This window comes from Eublepharis macularius, chromosome 10 (genome assembly GCF_028583425.1).
Source record: "Eublepharis macularius isolate TG4126 chromosome 10, MPM_Emac_v1.0, whole genome shotgun sequence".
NCBI classification, from domain to species: Eukaryota; Metazoa; Chordata; class Lepidosauria; order Squamata; family Eublepharidae; genus Eublepharis; species Eublepharis macularius.
The window spans coordinates 37,473,291-37,501,034 of record NC_072799.1 but is presented as its reverse complement, the minus strand read 5'-3'; the positions used below and the strand labels follow the sequence as shown (position 1 = coordinate 37,501,034).

The window sequence follows — 27,744 nt, the reverse complement described above, 5'->3', positions numbered from 1 at the left end:
TCTGAAAGTCAAAGCAGCTAATGATCAGCTAAAGATAAAAAGAAGCCTTAATAATCCAACTACAAGATAAAACATTCATATGCCCAAGAAAACCAGTGAGTAACCTCTCCCTGCTCAGTATTAATCAGATAATGCCCCCCAGAAGAGGACACAGTTTGCTGGCCCTGTGAAAAGCCAGGAATGAAAAGTGACTTCGTCACATCTTTTATAGAACTAGGACTGCCACCATGTAGGCATGTGCCCTTGCCATGGATACCTACACCTAACAGGTAGGGGGCATAGCCAGTGAACCTTGTTGAGTGGGCTTAAACCATTCAGAGCAGTTTACAAATTATGTTATTACTAGCAACAAAGCCTGTTGTGGGAAAAAATACAATGGGCTCTAGAAAGGGGAGGGCAGGCAGGCAGGCATTCCCTCCTTCTCTGTCACTGATCCCAGCCGGTGAAGGAGGGTGGTGGTCATTATCATCTGTTTCACGTCTGATCTCGGCCACATGAAGGGGTGGTGGACTTTGCTACCTGCTCCATGTCTGATACAGAACGGGTAAAGGGGGGTGGGCATTGCCACCTGCTCTGCTCCTGATCCCAACCAGGTGAAGGGGAAATTGGCTCTGCCTCCTGCTCCGTGCCTGATTATGGCTGAGTGAAGGGGGGCAGGCACTGCCGCCTGCTCTGAGCCTGATCACAGCTGGGTGAAGGGGGGTGGGCATTGCCACCTTCTCCCCACTGGATGAAGGGAGGAGCGGGCATTGCCTCCTGCTACATGTCTGATCCTGGCACTTAAAGGCAGGCAATGGGCTTTACTACCTGCTTTGCTCCTGAGTCCAGCTGGATGAAGTGAGTGCAGGCATTGCCACCTGCTCTGCTCTTGATTCCGGCAAGTTGAAGGGGGATGGGCATTGCTGCCTGCTTGGCGCCTGACTCTGGCAGGGTGAAGATGGGGTGGGCACTGCCACCTACTCAGTGCCTTATTCCGGTAGTTTGAAGGGGGCAGGCATTGCCACCTGCTCTGCTCCTAATACCAGCAGGGTGAAAGCGGGGGGCTAGCATTGCCACCTGCTCCCATACTGTTCCCAGCCTGGGCTGCCCTCTTTGGCAGCACCCTCTGGTAGCGCACCAGGGTAGGAAGTGAGTCGTCTTGAATATACTTACTTGATTATATAGTATGATTATCTCCACAACAATCACCCTGTGAGGTAGGAGGGCTAAGAGAGCTCCGAGAAGCTGCGACTAACCCAGCTGGCTTCAAGTGGAGGGGTGGGGAATCAAATTCGGTTCTCCAGATTACAGTACCGTGCTCTTAACCACTACACCAAACTGGCTCTCCTAGTTATAACATACAGGGTTATAACTAGAACAACACAGTACTTAAAGGTTTCCATGATCATCAATAATTTCATGGTAACCAACAAAATCAGAAAGATTTTGTAAGCCTGTGTTGATTAATAGAAAATACTGATTCACAAGTCTGTGAGAGTAATGAGCCATATGAAGGAATAAGGTACAGTCTTGAAATATACCCATTTGATACACCAGGATTGTGTGAAACACCCTTCTGGGGATTTCTGCATATCTGTGCCCTTTGAACCTTCCTCTTGAAATGCCACTGAAAAATCATACACCAAAGTCTTATTATCAATAATTATTTTGATGAAACCCTTACTTAAACATTAATTTCATATAGATATGAAGGGAAAATGAAATTATGAAAAATTAAAAGAATACAGATGACACTAGATTCCTCGCTGGAGAACTGTAAAAGGGGGAAAACTCTTCCTAGCACCTGTGGTATGTGCCGCTCCATCTCCTATGTGGCTGGGGAGCCTCGAACGCTGGCCACAAAGAAGCCCTGCAGGCTGGCTACATGGCAGTTTCATGTTGAGGCTTTGGAGAAGCCCCAGATACCAGTGGCATGATGGCCCCATGCCCAGGCTCAGCCCTGAGCTCATCTAAGCCAACTTGCTAGCTGCCTGGTTGGGCCAGCTGAGGCACAGTCAGCATGCTGGGCCCCTCAAGCTGTATCTCCACTTTGGTGAGGAGCTGTTGGCTCCATTCCCAGGGCTCCACCTCTGGCTGGCTCCATCTGCCAGGGGCTCTTGTGCTCTGGGGTGGGGGTGCCAAGGCCAAGTCGGGGGCCCTCGGAGGGCTGTCCATGGACACACTATATCACAAATGTGTCCAAAGAAAAATATTCTGAAAATTGTGAAAGACTAACATACAATTCTCAAAGAAGCGTTAAAGAGCTCACTGGTTACCTTTTTACCACGTGTTTAAAAATAATTTAGGTACTTACTGGGTTGAGAACAACTGTGAAAAAAAGTTCCCCTCCCTGTATACTCTTGTTTAGCTCTTTTGGGCCTCCAGGGTATTCCTTGTAGAAAATAGTATGGGTAAAAAGACCACAGGTTTGTCGAGGAAGAACCTGTAAAAAAACAGGGCAGTCAGGGCATAATCTTGACAAAGTAAAGGCACTTCAAAGTTCAATTAATTTTAATGCAAGTACATAACATGTTTAATGTTCCCACTGCCACCAATAAGACTTAAATGTGTTTAGTTTTGTTGTATCTTTCTGTACAGGAAAATGCAAAGAATCTGCATGCATATCACAGTGCACCACAACTGGCACCATATCTAGTGCCAGTGCAACACTGTGAGAAGAAGCCCCAGAAGAACACAGCTTTGCTGGATTGCTTCTTAATTTATCTTTGGTTCTATCTTTAACTTACATTAATCAAACATATATTTAAGTTATCAAACAAGCATCCATCTATTTATTAACACATTTGAATGTTTTGTCGTTCTTTTCTTCCCAATGCTCTTTAATCTCTATGTCAAGTCCCTGAAGTAAATCATCCGTACTTTTGGAACTGGACTTCATCAACAGATGACAGCTATATCTATCATTAAATAAGGCTTCAGGAACCGGACTCAGGTCAGGAACTGAATGCTGTGGTGAGTGGATGAGGGGGAAACAAGCAGAAAATGAACCCAGGCATGACAGAAGTGATTTTGATGAGGATAGGTGATGTTCTAGATGACAGAGATTTAAATTCGGTTTGGCTGTCTTAGCCAATCAATGAAAAGGCTAGGGGACTCCCATGGATCCAACTTTGTAACTGATGAGGAGGCTGGCATAAATTGGCAGCAGCAACGTGCTTAACCGTCATCTTGTCTATGCACCATCTTCCCTTCTTAGCTCTGCTGACCTGTCTGTGCTGATTCATATTTTCTGTAATCTCTAGACTGAAGTACTGGGACACATCGAACAGAGAGCTGCTCTGGCAGACAATTTGGAAGCTTTAGCTGGCGCAAAATTAAATGGCCTATTTGCTTACAGACAATATTCATATTACCAGTCAGTGCTGACTGAGGCAGAATCCCAAAAATCCGTCATTTGCATTACCTTCTACCCCTCCCCCAGATTTCTGAGTATCACCTGCTCACGCACTTTCTCCACAGCTTCCATTTCTGCTCTGGAGATGGAACAGCTAATCTTCCTTAACACTTCTCTCCCACACCTCTTTAAAGTCACCATGGTAAGCCACACAGTTCCTATAGGCCTTTCTAAGGGAAAGGAACCATACAAAGCTTTATTTTGTATTTTTATTTATTTACATTTATAGTCTGCCTTTCACACTGAGACTCAAGGCAGATTATGTAGTTGTAAGCAACAGCAATGAATAGCAAGGAGAGGAAGAAATTTTGCAAGAGTTTGCTTTGTTTTCAAAGAGGCTGAGGAAGAGAAGGTAGGGCAGATTATCTGTTCAAAATCCTATAGAGATGGCAGAAACACCCAGCATTGAGACAGGAGGCTAGTGATGGACAGGCTGGAAAGAACACTCCTCCAAAAATGCCAACTAAGCTCAAGTGGATTTAGACTTGTATATTACACCAGTATTAAAGCAACTTCATTAGATACTTAGATGTTTCTTGCCTCACTTTTGTTCAGGAACAAGATATTTTTTTTAAAAAATAAGGCCTATGCTTTAGATAGACAAGTTGACTTTTCTCTGTTTGGGCTTGTGTTTAGTTTGTTGTACTACATACTACAACAACAGACAATACACAGTAGTATAGTCTACAGTCCCTGTTCCTTTACTTAATGCATTTCCTTGAACCACTGGTGGTAGGGATTCTATGTAAATTCCATAGAAGAAAAACTTAAAATAATGACTTCTATTATGTACCTTTCGTCAAAAATAACGACTGTGTTGACTTATGTGCTGCAGACAATGTGAACTTTCAGTACTCTGAGCTAATATAACATTTGTTCTCTTTTGAAATCAGGAGAAAGAGAAGGTCACCCCCAACCTCAGCCCCCCACCCACCCATACAGCTCACCATGATGCTTTTGTGGATGAAGCCCCTTCTGTATCGAGCAGGTTTCAAATGTGGATACTCTTCTGTGCTGGTGATTTTGATATTCCAAACTTTCTTCCAAGCATCATAAAGTTGAACATGAACAGGGTAGACACCAGAATGATGAGGGGCCACTGCATATCCCATATCAGTTGGAATACCATGTTCCTGAAAAAAGAAGAGCCTAGAAAGCTAAATCAATTAAAACTGTGTTCACCATATTTGAACATATGAAGTATGATAGTATTTTTCACATGCTTCCAATGATAATACTAGAATGTCTTTACTTGATGCCAGTTTCCGGTGGGTAGCCATGCTGGTTCTGCAGTAGTTGAGTCTGGTAGCCCTTTAAAGACCAACAAGATTTTCAGGGTATAAACTTTCAAGAGTCAGAAGAACTCCCTTCTTCAGACACAGGTAGGAATGGAGATCCCTGAGCCTTTATATCCCAAGTCATGAAGTGGGAGAGGTGAATCAGGAGTGGGCTATAAAGTCTTAGGAATCTCTTGAATGGCTAAGGGCCAAGCCTGGGTGTGGGGCCATTGCCCTGCCCCAATTCAGGTCTACCATGAAGCCCCAACATGAAACCACTCTACATCCAGCAGGCAGAGCTTCCTTGTGGCCACCACAGAATGCCACGGAGTGGAACAGAATGCCGCAGCGAGGAGAGCCTTTATAACCCAGTCAGGAGATAGGAGGGGTGAATCAGAAGTGGGATATAAGGGATATCCTGAATGGGATATAAAGTCTCAAGGATCTCTATTCCTACTTGTATCTGAAGATGGGAGCTTTGATTCTCTTGTTGGTCTTTAAGGTGCCACTGGACTCAAATCTTGCTGTTTTGATTGATGCATGTTTAAAAAGTAGGCACCAAACAATTTAGAGTAATGAGGGCATTCCACAGGTGAGGCATCACTACAGAAAAGGGCCCATCACTGCAGCAGATGAGAAAAGCTTCTATAAACAATGAAGTGAGTTTAGGGGGCAAGTCTATGGAAGGCTTTATGCATGACAAAAGAATCCTAATGTTCCAGAAAATTTAATGCGTGAACTTGCTAAAAGTTAAAACCCATAAAACTGTTTGCTTTTTACCTGTATGTATACATGGAGATGACCTATGATGCCTGACTGCTGGCCCCTATACTGTTATTCTTGGACAGTATTTCCCTGTTCTGACTTTCATATATACAGAAGAGAAGGAACAAGAGTTTCTAAAAAACAAACGCAATTTGGTCTGACCTTGTCAGTGTGACTCTTTCAGATTCCTTCTTCACAGGGCCAATATTATTATATAAGCCTTCCACATTGTTTCTGATTAACAAAGCGTAGTTTTTGTACCAAAATGCTTTCATCTAGGATACTTCTTTTGCAAGTTTAAATACAATGTTTTATGGTTTTTGCATTTTCCTTTCTTTGGTCCTCCAATCTTAATCTAACTCCCATTCAACAACAATCTGACCCATTTCTCTTTCATAGAGAGGCACTTGTATTGCTGGTAGTTCCCCATCAAGGATATCCATCTGCTGAAATGCAAATGGCCCTACATGAGTAATTTCAATAGACTTACAGGGTTTTTAAAATTCAAATCCTAGATAAACACCCACGTGCTGTAATAATGGCAAATGAGTTTCCTCCAGATTCTTAATCTTTTTTCTAAGCCTTACACTTTAAGGCTCAAAATGAAAACTCTTCTGTGATATTAAATCTCGACTTTTCCCCAGTCTTGGACTTCTTTGGTAATTCCTAGGTGTGCATATAAAGCAATTTCTAAGTTCTGTTTTAAAGTTAAACTCCTACACTATTCCCAGTGAGCTTACCAATTTATATCAAATACTTCATTACTAAAAACAGCAGGTTCAAGAATTCGTAAACAATATTGAGTCTCCGGCAAAAGTCAATACAAATGGACTTCCTTTTAGCAGCTTCTATTATATGAAAGTTAAACAAGAGATATTACACAGGTGACTAATCACATGTAATCATAGCTGTCAAATTTTAAAGTAAAAAATTATCTTGTCTTGCAAATCTCTATAAGGTTTTCATTCCAAATCACAGTGGATAATTTTGTGTGATGAATGCACATGTGCAAAAGTAATTGAAATAATAACATTAATAATAATAACATTTGATTTATATACCGCCCTTCAGGACAACTTAATGCCCACTCAGAGCAATTTACAAAGTGTTATTATTACCCCACAACAATCACTCTGTGAGGTGGGTGGGGCTGAGAGAGCTCCAGAGAAGGTCACCCAAGGTCACCCAGCTGGCTTTCGTGGACCTTGGTCGCCCAAGGTCACCCAGCTGGCTTTCGTGGAGGAGTGGGGAATCAAACTCAGCTCTCCAGATTAGAGTCCTGTGCTCTTAACCACTACACCAAAATGGACAGTCTGATTGGGCAGGAGCATGGTATAGGAGCAAAGCACACCCCCTGCATGCAGAAGATCACTGGTATCTCCAGATAAAAGTGTCAGGCATTGGGAAAGACCTTTGTGTATCTGAGATCCTGGGAAACCACTATCAACTGCAGAGCAGACAATACTGATGTGGTAAAAACAGCTTCATATCTTCTTGTTATTATTTAAGGTGGATTATACAATGCAAGTCAAAATATAATATAATCAACAGCAAAGTACAATAATGAACAACAGTAAGGAGGACAGTCAGTGAAAGAAATACAATCAGGTATGGTAGCAGAAAATTTGAAAAACAAGCATAAAGCCAAGCACAGAGATGAAATCTTTCTGAAACAATGCATAACTAATTTACATGACATGTTTAGCAATGTGGAAAGCTCCCTAGGCATGTGTCTGTATCAACAGACGTACTGAACAAAGTGGCATACAGTCTCTGTCCCTAACAATGCATCTCTCTGAGGTACTTCTTATGACACAGCTCTTTTTTCTGGGTAGAAAGTCCTCCTGAATAATCCAGTTTTGCATAGTTTGCAGAAATCCAGGAGAGTGGGAGATTTCCTGATCTTAGACAGGCCATTCCATACTGTGGAGGCTACCACAGTGAAAGCATGTGTATGGGCAGCTGTTGATTTTGCCCAGCTGCAGGGCGGTATCTGCAGAAGGCCCTGTCCAGATGAGCAAAGTTGCCATGGTGGACCAAAGGGGTCGCACAGATATGAGGGGCCAAAGTCATGAAGGGCTTTGAAAGTGATAGCTTTGACCGTGAACTGTACTGGTAACTGATGGGAAGCCAACATTAGTCTAGTCTTAATGTTATTGTGCCATGAGTCTAGGGGGACAGATTGGCCATGTCAAGGCAGGGGGCCATCTTCCGGGTTAGTCTGAGTTGGGAGAAGGCCCTTTTTGCAGCTGCATTTACTTGGTTCTCTAGCGGCAGTACAGGATCAAGTATAACCCCTAGCTCTTAACCAAGTCAGCCAGGGTCAACTTCTGAAAATCCACAGGATGAAAAACATTTACAAAGAAATAACCCAACTAAGACTATAACACTGTGACCCAGACAGATTCCAAGTACAATGAAAAGTCTTTGACTTTCAAATGTTTGGGTGAGGAGGTTCCTGGTAGCATTTTTCTAGGTATTAAAAATACAACCGTAATCTATGTACTTTCATTTTCCTTTTAAGATACTTCCATAGTTATGTGAGTATACACTGAAACAGAAGGAAGTTTTTACTTCTGTGATTCTGATTCCCAAAACCTGGGTGACTTTTACATTTGCACTACAGTAAGTGTTGCAGTTATAAATTTATAATCCTTTCTATTTCTATTTAATGTACGAGTGTTCAGTGTCTCTTCCATAACTAACAGAGACCTTGTGGCTGTAAGAGAAGGTAAGGAATTTGTTTGCACAATATTTTTTTCCTTAGGGTTTTTAATTCCAAATATATGCCCACTCATTTATGCTGCACTCTTGTCACCTGTTCATAGATGGCAGAAGAGTTTAGCTTTTCAAATAATAAATACATTACATTTTATGTATATTTTAATCCTCCAATCTCTTATGTAGTGATTGAAAAACATAAATTATAAATAGTGTCAATTATGAACCAGATGTTAAAACAAGTGCTAAGCAGAAAGAAAATATGAAACACTGTAATTTCATGTATTTTTAATATAAATGTTTAAGGCCTAAAATGTAAATGACAACTATACTTCTCTTTACTCTCAAGATGTACTAATATGTCCTGGCCAGGAGGTAAATAAGGGCTGAAGTATGGTCTTCAAAGCTGCATCACTGAAGGCTTTTTCAGGCATGTATTTGCTTTTGCCAACTGAATTGGGAGCCCATGGTTAGCACTGACGGCAGCTTATCCCAGGGCCTCACAAAATATGCCTTTGAGAAGAGATCAGGCCTTAAAATCTATCTGAACTAACCTCAAGACTTTTGGATAAAAAACCCAAACTGGTCTGAATCTGAAGTACGGAAGTGCTGGAACACAGATATGATTTGCACTAATCCTCATCCAACAGAATCATATAAGCATAATTGAATTGGCAATATAGATCAATTGCTTAGAATCATTTTAATCCATTTCCTTAAAATGAGATGATACACTAAATTTCAAGCAGAGAAAAATCCTTAAAAGATAAAAGGAAAGTTTATGCTATAAACCAAGATGTAAAACACCTCAGCCAAATGCACAATGTATGAATTTAACTCACTAAGGCAAATTTTTTGTTGAGAATCATCTGCTCCACCAGCGATGACTCGTTATGGAAGAGATGTGGCTGCATGTGACTCCACATATGAGGAAACCACCAGAATTCATCCACTGATCCCAGTAATAAGTCATCACCTTCATCCTCTTCTACAGTTCCTGCAGAAAGAAATAACTAAATTAATTCAGGAACTTTCCAATTTGTCATGATAGTAATTAGCAGAAACATAATCAACATGTTCACAGTGAACAAACATGATCACAGTGAACCCAACAAGTTCAATGACCCCAGCACAGATTTAATAGATGATACTTTATTAATGATATTGATAGAGAAGACTGTTTGGAATTCTCAGTCTATATAAGTCTTCTTTGATGAAGGAAGAATAATTCCCAAGGTTCATTCTTGCTACCCATCTTTTCAATCTTTTCCTGTGTGACCTTTAGGGTTGCCAGGCCCCCTTACCATCCTGGTAAGGCCCCCTTACCATCCCGGTTGAAGGGGAGAGACCTAGCTCTTACCTCCTTCTTCCCCTCTTTACTTTTTTCACTTGTGTGCATGCGGTTCCATAGCTGTACAGTGATGTTACCACACAGGTGCAAGGTGCACACATGCTTCACAGTGGGCCAATTTGGACCTCAAATGGGCCAAACTTGGCCCATTTGGGGCCCAGATCAGCCTGTGGTGAAGCGCGGAAGTGTTCTTGGGGTGGCGCAATCATCACTGACATTGTCGTGCTGCCCTAGGAGCATGCCCGGGAGGTCTGTTCCCGTGCCTTCCTCCCCTGCCTGCCAGGTAAGTGGAGGCAGGGGTGGAGGGTGAAAGCAGGGGATCCCCCGTCCCCACCAGGGGAATGGGATACCTAATGACCTTCCACAGAAGTTTGCTTTACTACAAGCCCCTAAATTGGCCGGTCACCCACTTTCTGCAGTTGGTATGTGTCAAACTTTAAAAATATTCACCTAATATTTCAAGTCTGAATCTTTATATGTGAACTATCAAAAATCAAAGTTAATATAAGGTATACGTTTTTGTTTATGTATTGATATAATCCTATCAGTAATATATAATAAGAGTTTAAGAAAGTTTATCCCTGTTAAAGTTAATGTTAATGATGTTGTCAATGTTTTGGAAAAAATTCAACATCCCCCCACCCCTCAAGTTAATGTTTTTTTTTATTACGTCCAGATTTGTTTATATTAGGGAATTTTTAGGTCCCATTTCATTTAATCTTATTCTGAGCATACATTCAAGATACCAACACACAAATCTGTAAGCATGTAATAAAGCCTTGCTCTAAGTGTCACATTCTTTCTTCTGAGATATCCTGCTTGTTACATATGTCTCCCCTGGTGGAGATAGGTCACTGAGCAATGTGTAAACATTTTGTTGTTTTTGTTATTCTAATTAAATAAGTAAGATTTCAACCTTGAATGAATTCCTTTCCAATGAATTCATCAGATACATGGATCCAGCGTCTCAAATGTTTGTATAATTCATTTCATTACTTAAATCTTGTCAGATGTAATGTTTTCTGGGAAAATGCGTCATTCTGAGTCAGTCTGACAAGATTATGTATTATTTTTACAGGGTTTCATCCTAACCTTTGATCTTTTATTCTGTAAACAAATAGCAATTATTCTGTAAACAATCAGTAGTGAAGGGTATATAAGGCCCTCCAATGGTACTGATCTTTACACATGTCTCATAGAAATGGAGGCAGTGTCATGGGATTATTAAAATAAATAATGAACCCATTTCTCTTCTGTAATCACTGTGTTTGGTTTCTTGAAATATATATGGGTTAGTGGTACTAGGGGACTTATAAATTGGAAGCAGAACTACTACAAAAATTTCCCCCAACAGTTCACTCCATGACATGGTTGCTTTATGCCCATCCTCTTGAACAAATTCAGTTATCTGGGCTTCCAATTTCATTCATCTCTTTCTTGGACATTATATTGCGAGTAAGCTTTGGCCAGTACCAGAATACATCCTGCATCTATTCAGAGGTTTTATTTTTCTTGTGGAAAGTATTACATTCCTTTGGCCTTAAGTATTTAAAGAAAAGTCATGGCTCAGCTATTATATGGAGTCCCAATTCGGATTCAAGCTTTTAACCTCTATTGAATGCATACAAAATGCTTTTCGGTGTGCTTTTTCTGGAGCACTTAATTGCATAACCTCATTGGCTTTGTGACTAGAGGTAGGAATGAAGCAAATTTCTACCATAGGTTGGTCCACAACAAATAAGTTTAAGTTGTCTCTTGTCTTACTCAACTCCCATCCAACTACATTGTGCTGGCTTCAATCTGATTCCTATGCCAGTCAAAGGATAGACAAGAAAATTGCCAATCTGGGTCTCTTAATGACTTATTTATTGATGCTGGGGTTAAACACAACCTGCACGGATAGAAAGGCTTGAAGGGCTGGACTGGCAATTGCTTGTAGCTGCTGTTAAGTAGGTCTGTGCACCTATTTAATCTAGTTTTGTGTGTTTGTTTCTCTTTTCTTACAATAAATATTTATCCTATCTCAGAGTCCCTGCTTATTGTGGACTGTTCTTCTTAAGCGGGTTAAATGTGCTCCCTTTAGCAGAGCTAACTGTTAGATTCAGGGGAATTCTCCCAAAACAGAGGTTATGTCCCTGTGGAGCTCAAGCTGAAGAATCCATTAACATTTTCTTTCTTCCTGCAAGATTTAAGCTGAGCAAAGAACTAATGTTTTAGCTCTGCTTTTGGATATATTTCCAGCTTGCTCTGCAGATTGCCATCTGTTAAATCTTCATGCGGGATCTGATAAGAGGACTACAGAAACAGTAGCAACGTTTATTACATGGCACTAAAACACTGTGACCAAGTCCTGAAACCATCTTCACCGATTGGGTTCTGAGGTCCTTTTTCTAATTCTTACAGTACACATATTGATAATTTAGTTTTTTTAAAAAAATGTAATAGTTTCATTCTTTTATTAGGTGAACCTTCTGATTTCTGAATTGTGTTTATATACATACTGTAGGTTACTGTCCGCTTGTACTGGGCCCAGCTTGAGTTAAGTCCAACACACCATTGTGCATTATAGACTATCTTATTGAGAATAAACTTGAAAAACTTCAGGAAAAGCAGCCCAATAGTAATGAAACTAACAAACAATCATAGCAAGATATTAAGAGGTTTTTTAAAAAGTATATAACTGAAGGAGGGTAGCACTCAGAACCATGGTATGCCGAGAAATTGGCAAAACTGGAGTGTATACTCAATCAAAACCAACTTGCCTGGAAGGGAAAAGAATCAGGCAAAAAGAGGATACTCTTCTGGAAATTGACATTAATTCCTATTGGGAAAACTGGGGGGGGGGGGGGAGAAGAGAACATGTTCTTTCTCCTTCACCACAGTCCTAATCAAAATCAGAGCCTGTTAAGCTGGTGAGCAAGATTCGGGTCCAGCAGCATCTCACAGACCAACTAGATTTCCAGGGTATGAGTTTCAAGAGTCAAAGCTCCCTTCGTTAGATACATGGTCTGATGAAGACAGCTTTGACTTTCAAAGGCTCATAACCCTGGAAATCTAGTTAGTCTCTAGGGTGCTACTGGACCCAAATCTTGCTCTTCTACTACAGATCAACACGGCTACCCAGCTGAAACTATTAAGCTGTAAAAACTTTTAAAACTGCTGGACAGGTCCATTCTTGTATCTCCCAGCATCTTATCTAGCTTGGTTATGGGCCAAATTATTCATCTCTGTGTTTTTTTTTAAAAATTGGCTTACCGATTTGAGGATGTGTGTTTGCCTTCAAAAGAACTTCAACTCAAGTCCAGCAAACAGGAAAGCACCTTGGGGACAGGACTGCATTTCATGAGTCTGAGCTAAGCTCAGAGAAGCACAGCTGTGAATAAGACCTAGATTCCCAAGACCCATAAAAGAACACCATGGTAAATTACTAGAAACTTGGTAAAACAAGGGAGCCTGAAAAGTCAGACTCTGTGATTGGGAAGCAAGGAAACTAATTATGTAGAAAATAAATCCTCCTAAAGAAACTCAGATCTGCAAATAGCTGTGCCATTGACGAGACTTGGGCAAAAAAAAATAATAATGATCAGACTGCTGAACCGTATTATAGGTATACAATAGAGAAAGGACAATGAGTGATAATGAAGAGTAAAACAGATTAAGGAATTTTTAGGCCATTAACTGGTTAAGAAGGAGATGATTAAAGTTAAGTTTGCTTAATAAAATCTCAAAACAGACGCTTGAACATGTGGGTGATTATCTCGCCTTTAACAAACTACTGCCACCATGGCCCACAAACATTTACTACAGTAACAGTATGAAGCTGTATCACGTTGAATTTGTTAAGATCTTTCAGCAGAATCTGATACCATGGATCACATCACTGGTTTGGGCAATATGCAGGACCTGGGCAAGAGTGTATCTTCCATACCTACCAGGTTCTCTGATACCACTTGTTGTCCAAGCAGTAGTGGTACACACAAACTTGGCAAAATCAATTGCATATTCTCTTTTCATGTACAGTTAATCCTCATTTTTTAAAAGTAACAAACCGTGCATATAGAGTCTGTGGGGCAGTTTGCCAAACTCTCAGACAATGATACTGTATGAATGGTTGGTGCCATTGGAGGTGTGGCTAGATGCCAATTTCCCTCTCCTCCCTTCCACTATTTTTAAACTGTGTATCGGTGGAATTGGTCCCAGGTTAACACCTAGTCAGGCCCCAGGCACAGATCATTCATGTCTGAGGATGTGTGCGTTCTCGCACGTTATGACAGTGGCTGTGGGTATGCTTTATCAACACCAGCCAATGGAATGACTGGCCCTTTTCCTTCAGAATAAGGTGATGTTTTTGAGGTATGAAGTCTTAAACATCTCAGGCTCATTCAGATTGCCTCTGTTCCCATCTTCCATTCATTCCTTAAGCAACCATTTAACATCATTTGTGTATTCTTGGCATTCTGGGTACCTGCTTCCCATTTAAGGGACTCGCCTTTTCTAAAGATATTCCAAAGTTTTTGTCCGACAATTTCCTGGAAGGCATATTAGGCTTTTTTTGAGCATATATTTGTATACCTATGTCAAGTAAGTGAAAAGATTGTATTACTAGATTCTGGGTTTGATCCAATCAGCTATTCTACTGATGAAAAAGGGAAGACCACTAAAAATGCTTTCCTGGGGATCTTGGGAACTGCAAGGACAAAAACTATGTGATACAGGGACTGTAGCAAGGAGAGGAATTGGGCAAGATTGAGCAAAAAAGCTGGCTGGAAGACACCCGTTATTTTCATTAATGTTTCTTGTTCCAATTTTCTGGAATAACACACAAAGAAATAAACCACTTTTATTTCTTGTGACTACTTATTTTAAGATCTACTTGTGTGACCTTGCACATACAATTTACACTCATACAGCTTCTCTTTCTATTAGTGTGCTATTCTTCAATTTATTCTTTTCTATCCATTGTTTTCCCTCTCAACCTGGGAGAAACAAATGATTTTAAGAAGGAAACAGCATTTCAGGCAGCTGAAATGATGCAGGAGCCTGCCTGGGACCATTAGATTTTAGGAGTTCATTAAAACCAATGACTTTGTCATTGAACAATATGGTCATTTCAGGGGTGAGCCAACATAAAGAGATCAATTCTGTGGTAATTATGTAGATGTACTGCTTTTTGCATGCCACCAGAGCAGAGAAGGTCTTGTTCACACTGCAGCTATGCTGTAAATTAGCTACTTCTTTCCCACTTCTTAGCATAGCAATTTTATAGACTGTTGCTGGAAGAGATAATATAATAAACTGAGGAGTATCCAGATTGCCATTTTTTAAACAATCCAATGCTAATAATTGTGTGAGGAGGTGGCACAGTTCATACGACATTCCACTGCTTCAGCTCTCAATTTATTCTTCATCTTAACATGCACACAGTTGGTATGCAAGCTTGTACATTGAAGAGGGGCAAATCTTAATTTGCCTGGAGAAATCTCATGCTGCTGCTTCTCATTATTGAAGTCTTAATCCTGAACTGAGGAGTTTATCTCTCTTCTCCAATGCACACCATTTTTATTTTGACCTCAGTTTTAAATATGAATGGATGAACTGCCCCCAGTTGACCCATCCCATCTAGTTCGGTCTAAATCAATGAAGAAAATTTTACTGAATTTGTCTGAAATGCAGTGTTGCATCTACTGCTGTAACTCTTGTGATTCTATTCAACAGTTTTAAATAAGTCAAAGAACAGAGTTTCGACTATATCCCACCAACTAAGTCACTCATTACAATTTAGGAAGATCAGCATCAGATGTTAAGTATTTCTCAACAACTGTGGGACCAGTATTCAGAACAGAGACACATTTTCCACTAACTGTTGCACAGAATGCTGCTTCAGTCCAGCAATTCCCCAAGAACTGTTGGGATTCGACAAAGGAGGGAAGGAATCTTATGGGATGAATCACTAGATGATGGCACCACCAGAATGGCAATAACTATGATATTCTGACAAGTACTACGCCAGCCCTTCAGGGGGATACAATATTGCAAATGTTTGGTATTGGAGTGCCAGGATATCTCATGTTGTAAAATTCACAACATAAGGAAGAGGTGATTGATTTTCTTGTTTTATCCTCCTGAAGGAAGATTTCTTATTTCCTCAGGCTCTGAGAGCTCTTCACTCTCATTTCATTTTGTTTCATTGCACAAAGCTGCAGCACCAAAATCAATTCCAGTTCTTATGCACCGCAAGGATACTAGCAGATTGAGATCATTTTTACAGTTTTTCAGTCTTACCTGTGTGGTAAAATTTCCCTGAAAAGCCCAGGTTGAAAGTGAAATTTGTGATCTGAGCTCTCAGAAGGTTTTGAGTATCAAGCAGAGCCTGAAATACACATAAAACAAAAAAAATCATCAGGTTTGTAACCATAGTATCAGTGGATGACATAGAGATAGAGATAGATATAGATATATGGATATATGCATGATCTTTAAGGATTTGTACAATCATTTTTTCCAGGGTAACAGAGCACTGTTCCAATCCCAGTAACTTGCATACTGAGCCTACATAGAATAAACCAGCCAAATGTAGGCTTGCCTTCATAATGGAAAACAATACTCTGGGAAAACAGAGGCCATCATGCTCAACTGCACATAGGTAGGGGGCCACTGTATTCACTCCCAATGTGCATTATATGTGTCCACATTTGCCAACATATAGGTATTATCATAAGCCTTGAGAATGCTTGACATGACTGTGGCTTGTCCCATTATGTCAATTCCTCTATTCACATAGGAGTCAGATTGTTCTATACAGGAGAAGTAGAGGGGCTGCTTTTAATCAGTAACTATGGCCAAACATACATTCATCAGGTATTAAAAAATTCAGGCCCTGTGGATTTGCATTGGCTAAGAAAAATGTGTGACTCCTTCCTTCACCTTGGAGGTCCCCACACAAGATAACTGGGGGGGAAACCCCAAATCAGCCCCATGCAGTAACCAGTGCTTGAAATGATATATGCAGTAACTACTGCAAGACAATATCTTCAGAAAAAATAGTCAATACCAGGTGAAGCTGATTAAAGGCACTCTGATCTATAGGCAGTGCTAGAATGTTCTTTAGAAGTCCAACAAAATTCCAAAGTTCCACACTAGATTCACCAAAGCAGCAGAAACACCAGCAATTTAATATTCTCTAGGATTTCTCAAAACAGTTCTGTTTTGCCAAGGGCACTTCGAAGATCTCTCCCAAGTGTCTTGGAAATAGTGATGGATATAAACAAAATCTTACAGAATCCTGTAGTACAGCTACCAAGGCTAGAGGAACAATCGTACATTGCTCCTTTCTAGACATACCTGGCCAGGAAGGGACAACTGCTCCCTATTAATCCCCAATATATTTTAAAATGCCTTCAGTATTGTTTCCACATACCTAGCACTGGCAGGGGAGCCCCCTGTGATGGTTCCTGTTTCCCACCCTTGCTCAGTGGAGAAAAATGGGAGAGAAAAACAGCATCTCAAAGTCTCTTCCTATTTCAGAACAAGAATTGATGCCATGATGTTCTACGAATTCCTAAAACTCTGTGGTAAAACCATAGATATTTCAGAAATTCCTAGAGCATCATGCTGTTTCCTCTTGTTTCAAATCAGAAACTGCCTTCCAAAAAGTTTCTGGGGTCCCCTGGGCCCTAGTTCTTCCAGGGACTGCCAACCAAAGACTGGAATCCCTAGACTGTAGTCACTTCAAATAATTTATACTATCAAAAGCTACTGAGATAATTTACTTTTCCTTGCTGATCTCCAGGTGAAAACTTTAGGCAATGATTCCTTTAGGAAAATGTAGGTGAAATCTAATAGCTTTTGGAAGAGAGCATATTTGGGCTTGTCTCTCCCAAGTGGTTTCTGTTAGGACAGATGTATTCAAAGATCAAATGGATGCAATCACCTCACTGACTAGTATATCTGAATTTAAAGGAGAGTGTCCCATGTCCCCAATACATATATGACTGAACTCTGTCTCCCAGTTTGAAGTCCAACACTCTAGACCAGACATCCATTACTGAGTTTTCTCCAAGGACACCGATAAAATACATGTGTTGCTGATCTTAATTCTTTTTCCAGCTATAAAACATCCAAGAATCTCCCAAAAGATCTATATTCTGTGCTGTGGAACAAAGTTTGGTGGTTTATGTGGGCTTTAAGCCACATGATTCTCATTAAAATTAACAAGAGTCATGCTGCTAACATCTTGCACAAGTCTTTCAAAATAGCAAAATACACACAGTGGCAAGCCTTCTGTAACTCCTAAGAGAAGGATACTGCTTGCTGCTGAACTATTTTCAAGCCAGACAAGCAGAGTTAACATTTTGGTTGTCATGCCTATGATTATTTTCTGGGTGACTTGACATTTTACTCGTCATTTAGGTTCTAAATCAAAATGTTAAAACTTGTGAAATGCATGCAGCACCAGATGGCAGGGACTATTACTCTAGGAGTGCGTGACTATTTCTGACAATATAGGGATGCTTTCATGTGGGGGCTGAAACTAGATTTTAATTTCTAAATGCTGTTCTGTATACTCAAGGTAAGCTGTTGAGAGCTCTTCTTATTTTTCAAATAATTGCTTTTACAAACAGCTTTACTGAGTATGTCTACATAAATGCACTGGTGCAGACTGCTATGCTTATAACTTGCTCATTTAAATCTTAATATATTTCTAAGATACCAGAAATACCAAATGATGTAAGAACAAGAAACTGCCTGTTCGATCAGTAAAGAAAAGAGGGACTTGCAAGATAAGTGTTGTGCTTTGATAGCTGTTTTGTAAGTTAATCCATTGTTAAAGTTTTGAAGTGTCTCTCATTAGGGAGACTGTAGTCTGTTGCTAGGCAGGCTAGGTCTCTAGACTGGTGGGGAGGAGCAGAAGGGGGGAAAAAAGAATGGAGGAGAAAGTAAAGCATGCTCTATAAGAGAAAAATAAAATGTTGTTAAGAGTCCTGCCTGATGTTGTCTCCTTGCCTGCATTAAGCTACAAAAGAAGGAAATTAAACTCAATTCAGTTTTTTCCAGCAACAGGAACCATATAAATAAACAATAAATAGACAAGGAGACGTGTAATGGTCTGCATGTCTTAAAGAAACCTGAAAGGGCTGTACACACACATTTGCAGGACTGTTAAGAATTAATCTCTCTCAAAATCAGAGCCCTTTGAGTGGCAGGCTACTCTAAGGCTTTGGATTGGGTAGCCTGAGCTGGAAAGAGGAGGGTCTGTTTTCAGTCCTAGCAGAGAAAGATCCAGTGTGGAGAGTCAAGAGACGGAGTTCTCACAGAGAGCAGTTTCATCACCAGCAGGAGAACTGGGGAAGTTGGCAAGGAGGTTTGGGAAGTAGCTGCAGACTCCCAAACAGACCAAAAAAGGGGGTAGATCTTCTAAAGGAGAAGAGATTTTCCCTATCAGTCAAACTGGGAGGTAAGGTCTGGAAAGTGGAGAGATCCCTGGTCAGGTGCGGTTGAAAATTGCCTATGGAGACCTTCACATTCAGTTATTGACTGAAGGAAAGCACTGGTGTGTGAAGAGAGAGGCCCTGGGGTACTAGAAAGTGGGTATCAGCCTTCTTAACCCTAGAAGAGAAAGAGAAAACTAAAAGAAAGTATACTAGAATGCTTGGGGGAAAACAAGGGAATCAAAGCCTCAAAATATAAGCCTTAAGTAACAGTGAAGAGCATTAGAACGGAAGTCTGTGCATGTTCTGAATTTTACCTCAGAAATTTTCAACCCCTAGCCTTACCTGACTTCCCCCCTCTAATGTAAATAAACCAATTAGTTGTTTTTGGATGTTTAAAAATGCCTCTGGTGCCATTTCTGTAGTTTAAGGACAAGGGAACGTCATAGCAAGCTTTGGAAGTGTTGAGCAAAATAATGGCATAATACTTTAAAGAAGAAAATAAGGTGAAACAAAACCTGAAACTTTCATTTGCTGACACATGAAGTCATTAGTATTTCTGATAAGGTAGATGTCATAGAAAGCTGACAGAATGAGATACCTTAACCTTACTTCATGTAATAAACTTAAAAAAGGCATTTCACAGTTATTTCACAAACAACTAGTTCCCAAATCTGCTTTCTATTGAAAAAGATAAGGATCATCATCAGTTTTAAAATCCCAAACATGTAATGGTTTTAAAAGTGCAAGATACTAGGCACATGCTGCTTTACAAAGGATAAGATAAATACAGAAGTTGTATGTAACGCTGCAAGCAGAATGCATGTTTCTGGGTAAACATACATTCTCCTTTGCACAGAAAAAGTGCAGTGTTAGCCATCTGCAACAGATGCTCAAGAAATGCTGCCATTTTGAAAGTAATGAATAGTCCCACTAATGGGTCCAATTCTGTCTACTGAAGATTTGCTAACTGCTAACATTTTTATATTTTATTGTTGTTTTAATTTTTATTACTGTAAACTGACATGTTGTTTATTTAATTTTGATGTAAGGACCACTATATTTGATAGCAAAATAGCAACTCCAGGATACACATAAACAAGGAAGGGGACTTACCATGTATGCACTCTACAAAAATATCCACCCCATAATGAGTACTCAGTATGCTCAAGAAGTAGGGTTGCCAGGTCTTTCTAGCAAACAGTGGGTGCGGGGGGCAGTATTCACCAGGTCTTCTATCTTTGCACACTCCTGGCACACAGCGATGTCACTTCTGGAAGCAATGTCATCACATTGGCTGAGAGCACATTGTGCTGCCTGTTTGCCTGAGCTGCCTGTATATGCCAGGCGATCACCAGGCAACTTGCCACCTCTCACTGAGTTTGCCAGCCTCTCAAGGGCACCTGCCAAGCCTATCCAGAAGTGATGGAATATTAAGAACAGTGATGGACAGTTAAGGGAAAACTAGCCTGCTCAAACTCATAAGAGTTTATACAATCCTGAAGATAAAAGAACTCTAATGGGGCGGAGTAGCAGGTGGGGAATTTGCAAATTGTTATTCTTCCTCATTATTCGTCATGAGTTCTCAGTTTGTTCATTTTTAAAACTACCTTATGGGTGGCAATAGTGAAATATAACTATGTGTCCAGGAGCAGGCACCTCTATTGCCGAAGCCACCCCTGGACTTACGCAGGAATCACAGGATGCTCATGTGGGAACCCACTGTGGCATCAACAAGGAAGCCCACCAAGACAGGACTAACGAGAAATGCAGCAACTGCAGGTACAGCCCAAGATTCCCCTGAGAGAATCTTGTGAGTTTTCATAAGACTTCAGGAGAATTGACTGCGCATGTGCAGCCTGCTGTACTGGTCTCATAAGGGGCTTAAAAGAAGGCCAGTTAGGAGATGGCTGGGTCCCTTCTCTGGGCTGTGCAGGAGAGACCCAGTGGAGAGAAGGAGGAATCAAGTGTTGCAAAGCCACTCTTCTCTCCAGTTCCAAGGCTTTGCAAGTCCAAGCTGGATAGAAACGGGTGTAATGGATGAAGGAGCCACTGAGGGTAGGGGCACAGGTACCCCTGAACTCCACAGCCTGTAAAATAATCAGTACATATAGAAGACTCAGTTCTGTACTATTTTATTATAGAAAACTGACATATTTATTTAGTGGAATTAATTTGAGCCAAATGATTGTTCCACCCAAGAGTCAATCACTTGCCCATCATCACAATCTAGTCTATTGCACGAGAAACAGAGTGACCATCCTATTAATTTCACTGAAGAGTAGGTAAGATCCTACCTATACATGAGAGACAGACAAAGAGGATTATGGCGAGGGAGGAGTGGTGCAGATTAAAAAAAATTACGGATGTCCTTATCTAAACCTGGAAAGATTAAGTGTTTATATTAAAACCGATTGCTTGAATTCTCACCATCTATTCAGTGAGTGCTTTTGATTATAGATTTAAGCATATGTCTTCATATTACGCTTTTTCATTACCCCCCTCCCATTCATTTGAACAACCAAAAGATTTGAGACATATTACCAACTAGCATTTTTCCTTGCAAGAGACTAGGGAAAAAGAGCTAATTATGGCAAGGTAGGCTTTAGCTTTTATCTCTTACCAATTTTATTTAATAAAGCAATGCAATTAGCAATGCCGTATTCAGGATTTTATCTGCTTTCCTGTTATTAGTTCTGGGGTACTGCTCCACCACTTTAGATGATTTCATTATCCTGCTGCTAATAGAGTAACAAACCATCAATTTCTTTTAATTAAAGGTCAAAAATCCTCAGGCCAATCAAAACAAGAGAACTAATAAGCACCCTGGTGTACCACATCATTTCCCACACCACCCCATATAACTGAAGATGTAGTATTTAAGTTAGAAAGAAGATACATTTGTTTCAGCTCATTTTCTGCCTAAGTCAGGCCTGCATAATTTCAGTGCCATGCTGAATATAGCTCACAATCCCATCAGGTGCTTGATAAACATATAATTCCCTACTTTGAAATGTAAAAACTGGGTGGAGAATTATCAAGACTCTGAAAGGTCACAATTAGAGATGGGCATGAACCAGGAAAATAGCGGTTCATTGCGGTTCATGGTTTGTCGCATTTCTCGAATCATCATGAAATTGCCCGGTTCGCAAACTGGTTCATTTGGTTTGTGTATAATGTCACTTCTAGGGCAGCAGAAGGTCTGCAGAAAGCCCATCCCTCCCGGTTGCCTAAGGAATTGATCCTTGGAAAAAAAGGCCAGTTTTGTGGTATGCATTTTATCAACTATCTCATCTAAGCAGTACTATAAAGTACTACTTAGATGAAATATACTAAATTCAAATATATTAGTCTCCATTAACAGAATTTGAGAGAGTGCTTAACTCCTGTGAATATAATAGAAAGGGACTAATGTCTAAACTTTGTAAGATTTTAAATGAAACTGAATCATCTGGTAAGTTATCATATCAGGATAAATGGCGAAAGGATTGTGAAATTATTTTGAATGTAGAAATTTAGGGGGAAATGTGGACATCTATAGACTATAATTCATCTGTTCTTTTAATAAAATTTCAAACTTTTATTGTTAAATAAAATGGTTTAAAACTAAAAACAAAAAGAAATAATAAAATTCTAAAACCAACCAGCTCAGTGTTCTTTAATAGGCTGCTGTTTCACATAATTGGACCTGTTAATTTCACCATTCCTGTGGCAAGTTTCCTACACAAAGCATCAATCGCTCAGTGCTACTCACTAAGAGGATTGGGAGCCACATGTGACTCTTTAGCATGCTATCTGTTGCTCTTCTGAACTCTGTTCCCCATGACGTTTCAGGTAAGTAGGCTATTTCTTTAGAAACTGAAATAATCTCCTCATTATTATTGGCCCAAGATAAAACTAACAGTTTATTTTTAAAATACAATACAATGACCATGATGATTAATTCAAGGTGGAGGAGAGGTAGGGGATCTATGTATGAGTCCGGATCAACATATTAGGCCAAATGCTGATCAAATCCTGCAAATGGTGAGGGCAATGAACGGGGCTGGTAGCAGCCCATGGAAGGGAGCCAGTGAGTGTAGGCAAGCCCAGGTGGGCTCATGTACAGCAGGGGAGGGGGGAAGCATATACAAAGCATCATTGTGCTGTCTCCCACCAATCTGACCTGGCTTCGAACATGGCGACATATGCATCTATGAGATGGTAGAGAGAGGCATGCTAGCCCTTAAAACAAAACTTATCGTAAGTAGAAAACTTAGCATGGAAAGAGCTTCTAACCACCCCTTCTCTGGCAGAAGCAGAGTAAAACTTGAAGGGAACTTTTAACATAAAAATATTTATTTTTTAACATTCAACCCAAAAAAGTGCTTTGGAGAAAGCTTGCACAATGTTTTGTGTCATAACTTTGACCTGAAGTCCCTCCCCTCATTCCAGGTACAAAAGGGCTGGTGAAAGTCCAACAGTGATGAGTAATAACAACACTATATGCTCAGAGGTAGCCTGGTAATTAAATATGTGTGTGTGTGTGTAATTATATTGTGTGTTTGGCAAGTAGTCATGTGGCTCTTTTGGTTAATATAACTGGGCAGTCAATCGAATTCTAACTCACACAGCACCAGAAAGTTCTGGTCACTATGATGCATGACCTGGCTATATCTAGATTAGAATATTGCAATGCACTCTTTAGGGCAAAACTGTCCAAACACCACCTATATTTTTCCACATTAGTCAGTATCTATTCAATTTAAGTCACTTATTGGATCTTATCAACTTTAAAGCTCTCTGACAGCACTCTTACTTAAAAATAAAATCCATTTATTTCAAAAGGAATTATATTCTAGTAAGTAAGCAGCTTTTATTCTCACTTAGAATGTTTTTAAAGCTGTTAAGAAAACCTGCTTTTTAATATGCATGTTAACTGCTTTTTAAATGGCTTTTTTATTTCCAACAACGGATCAACTACTTCCAAATAAACTGTTACAAATGTTTTAACAGCTGTTTGTGAGTGTAAGTGGCCTGAGACACTGGGTTAATTTAACATTCTACTTTAAAATATCATCACTACAGAGGCTAGATTCATACAGGCAGCAAGCTGTATGTAACAGCTGTTCATTAACCATAAGAGACGAGCTCTGTATAGTAAAGCTTTTATTTGAGCAACTCCCCACACAGTTTGGGTAGAGTTTAGCCACTCTTAATACCTTCCCCCAAACAGTGGCTGTGGTAGGGAGGCTATATCAATTTGAATGCATACAGAACTACCAACATAGACAGCCTACAACATGAAACATAATTCACATGGATACATTAGAAGCAGCCATCCATAAAAGTTTCTAGCTGCAACAGTTAAGCCTCAGTCTACTTCTATGTTAATTTTCTTATATTTGTGGTAAATAATAAGCTAATAAAATAAGATGTGAGAACTCAACAGCTTCATAAGCCAGGCTGCACAACTAAGGCCCAGGTTCCAACTGTGGACTTTCCCCTTATTTATTTAATCCACTAAAAGAATTCCAAGCACTACAAAACTATATCCCTTTTCCATCTCTGTGTGGAAACATCTGTAGCCCACATAAGACAATCAACACTGGTGATAAGGATGGGTTATGTGTTATGTTCTGTATGGCTCCTTCTCAACAGGATTCAGAGCAATATGGTAGAAATGTATACTAGTTTTTCCAGCATGTTGTAGCCAACCAACCAATCACACTTCATATAAGGACCATTTAAATGTGGTCTAAGACTGGCATAATAAAAAGTAGACATGGGCACGAACCAAAAATATTTAACGAATCTGCGGTTCGTGGTTCGGTGCCGATGACGATCCCGAAGTTGCGAACCGCAACGGACATTTCCCATTGCCAAACCGGTTCCCAGTGCTCAGAACAGCCCCCATTGCACTTAGAGAGCCCATATTCACAGGGAGTGTGTAGCAGGCTCTCCTCCAGCCAGCACCCAAGTTTGATCAAGATTGCAATAGGGATCTTGGAGTTATACCCTCTCCAATCTGAGGCCCCCAGGAAACTCCCACAAAAATCGAAGCTCAATTATACTCTCTCTGTCTCTCCCCAAAGACTAGCAAGTAGCAAGCAACAGCTCTCACACTCCACTGCTCGCTGAAAGTGAAAGCCAGCCTAGGAGCGCAGTGCTTTTTATAAGCTGAGGTCCCATAGAGCAATGCAGGAGATCTGTGTTTGGCCGTTAGAGCTGCCTATCAGGGTTTGCAGGGATGAGATTGGAGTGCCCGTGGCTACAGAACACCCCTCCCCCTCCCTCCCCCGGGTGTCTTCTCCCAACTTGTAACCGCTTTGCAGCTCCATGGTTGGAAGGAAGACCTGCCGATCGAGGTAAGCTGGGCTTCAGAAGGCGACAGAAGGAACACAGACATAGTTCAGGCATTCCCCGGGCTCCATTTTCAGGGGAATTGATTGATGGCGCCTGACTGTCTGGCTTCCTGAACCATGGCCAAATGCACCGAACCAGGCTTCTTCCAAATGCTGGTTCGTTTGCCGTGGACAATCACGAACTGCCGGATCACGATCGCCAATTTCGTGGGATTTTGAAGTTCGTAATGCAGTTCATGCCCATGTCTAATAAAGAGTATGTAGATGAGGGGTTCAAAATCTTTTCTTTGTTTACCACACCAAAACCCCTCCCCCTAACATTTTTATTTCAGCAGTACTTATGTTTGGCCCTCAGATTTAGATGAAATAGACAGTGCATCTGCCTAGATCACTGGCTGCTTGGGCTAACTATGTCTTTCAGCTAGATTATCAAACACTTGCTTGGTTCCTGCCTGGTGTTCGGCAGGGTGATCAGTTGTAAGTGGTTTACAGAAAACCAAAGTTTTTAACGAATAGGCTAGTTGTCTCCTTACAATATTAGGCTTAGCCATCGGAGAAAATACATTAGAATAGTGTTCCACAGACAACAGGATGCCTCAGTTGTCCTGTGCTTATAGTATATCACAGCTTAAAGATTTTTGTCTGTATTATTTCCAAAATAGCAGGAAAAAAATAACACTGCAAAGTCTTAAAATGGATATATTTTTTGTCCATCTACTATCCAGGCTATAAAATATTTCATGCACTTCAAATTTCAATTTCTGGTCTCTGTTCCCGAGACCAGGGCTCATTTCGAGGGGGAACGCACAGGAACGCAGTTCCGGCAGTTCCCCAAAGAGGTCACATATGAGGTGGCCCCGCCCATCTGACTCTCAGCCATTTTGGGCCCATTTTGGCCTGGATTGGGGCCAAAACAGCCCACATCGGGCCTCTGACAGATGTTGGATCACTTTCCCACTCAGCAGTGGCCCGATCCTGACCATTTTGGGCCCCTTTTTGGCCATTTTCAGCCCCCTTTTGCCATTTTGTGCCCAATTTCAGCCCTGAATGGCCAGGATTGGGTCCAAAACAGCCAGGATAGGAGATGTCAGGGGGTGTGGCATATGCAAATCAGTTATGCTAATGACACACTTCCGGTGATTCAAGGGGGGTGGCATATGCTAATGGGTTAGGCTAATGAGCTCCTCCAGCTTTTTTTTACGAAATGACCCCTGCCCGAGACTCTTTTAAGTGGAAGCACAGTAACTGAAACTGGGAGCTTTTCATTTACTCCCTTTGCCCCTCTTCTTTTTGACCCTGGCTTATAAATACTGGGCTTTAGAAAGTTATTTAGGACACTCTTCAGATATTTGCTGGTATCTTTTAGGATACATTTCACTTTCCTTTCCCCTGAAGCCATGATAATAGTAATGAGTATACATAAAACACTACCAGATTAAAAGTAGGTCAATGAACTTAAAACATACCAACAGCACAGAGCATACATCTGCTAAAAATCCAAGCATATAAAATCAATGGCAGTGATTTCTTTTTGAGAAAATTTAAGATTTCGGGACAGTCAGTCCCAGATCTCCTGTGTCCCATCTGGCTTAGTTCATAGATGTTAGAACCTTGGCCACAGTAGACTTTTCCCTCTGTGTGTCTATTCTATTCTTCAAACTCATTCATGTTTCTCTCTTTCTCAGGGTAGAATATACCAAGATGTCTATGAGAAAGTGGCTTACATCACTTATAGTACAATTCTAGGCACAGATACATTGTACAATTATAGTACAAAAAAAGGGCTTAGAGTGTCTCTGCACAGGATTGCACCATTAGTACCAAAGTGAAGCATAGTGGTTAAGGAACAACTAGACATGACAAGATAGTTCTGTAAATATAACTCCGCCACAGGGTTTTAAAGCTAATTATCCATTCCTTTTTCCCACTTACACAGCATGAAAAAGACACACTTGTCTTTTTTCTCTCTCTCCCTCCTTTGTGAAGCTAATGGAAAGCTGGGGGAGGGGGCAATTTAAATCATTAAAGTGGCATGGGAAGAAAGAGTTAAAACACTTTTCCATTGATTCTTCCCTGATCTTCAAAGTAGACACCCAAGTCTCCTAATTAGCTTTTTTAAAAGTGAGAGATCTCTTCATATCCAGTCTGACCCTACGAGATAGAAACTGCAAGCCCCTAGTTAGACTCATCTCTATGATGAACTCACTTAGTTAGCATTAGGCAAGCTTCAGTCTCAACTTCAGTCCCTCATCTGCAATACGGGGATACTAATACTAATCTACTTTACAGAGAGGCTGAAAGGTTTACAAGATAATGAATGTGAAGTGCTGTGAGCATTCCAAGCACTTTATAATGGCAGGTGTTATCATTATAATCTGATGATGATGATGATGATGTCTGGAAGTGAGACAGAATGTACCAACTAGTTATCAGCAAAGGGAATCAGCGAATCACTTGACATTAA

At 40.5% G+C, this 27,744-nt stretch overlaps 1 protein-coding gene across 2 annotated transcripts in view; it reads right to left on the bottom strand.

Annotated features, from left to right (window-relative positions):
- LOC129336851 (bifunctional heparan sulfate N-deacetylase/N-sulfotransferase 3) overlaps positions 1-27,744 on the bottom strand; it is an 80,409-nt gene that overhangs the window by 38,167 nt on the left and 14,498 nt on the right. For both annotated transcript variants that reach the window (XM_054990225.1, XM_054990226.1), the window contains exons 2-5: positions 15,791-15,878; positions 9,000-9,154; positions 4,342-4,527; positions 2,294-2,422 (exon numbers count right to left, since the gene is read on the bottom strand). In XM_054990225.1, the coding sequence (XP_054846200.1) occupies positions 2,294-2,422; positions 4,342-4,527; positions 9,000-9,154; positions 15,791-15,878 (558 nt within the window). The remainder of the gene's footprint in view (positions 1-2,293; positions 2,423-4,341; positions 4,528-8,999; positions 9,155-15,790; positions 15,879-27,744) is intronic.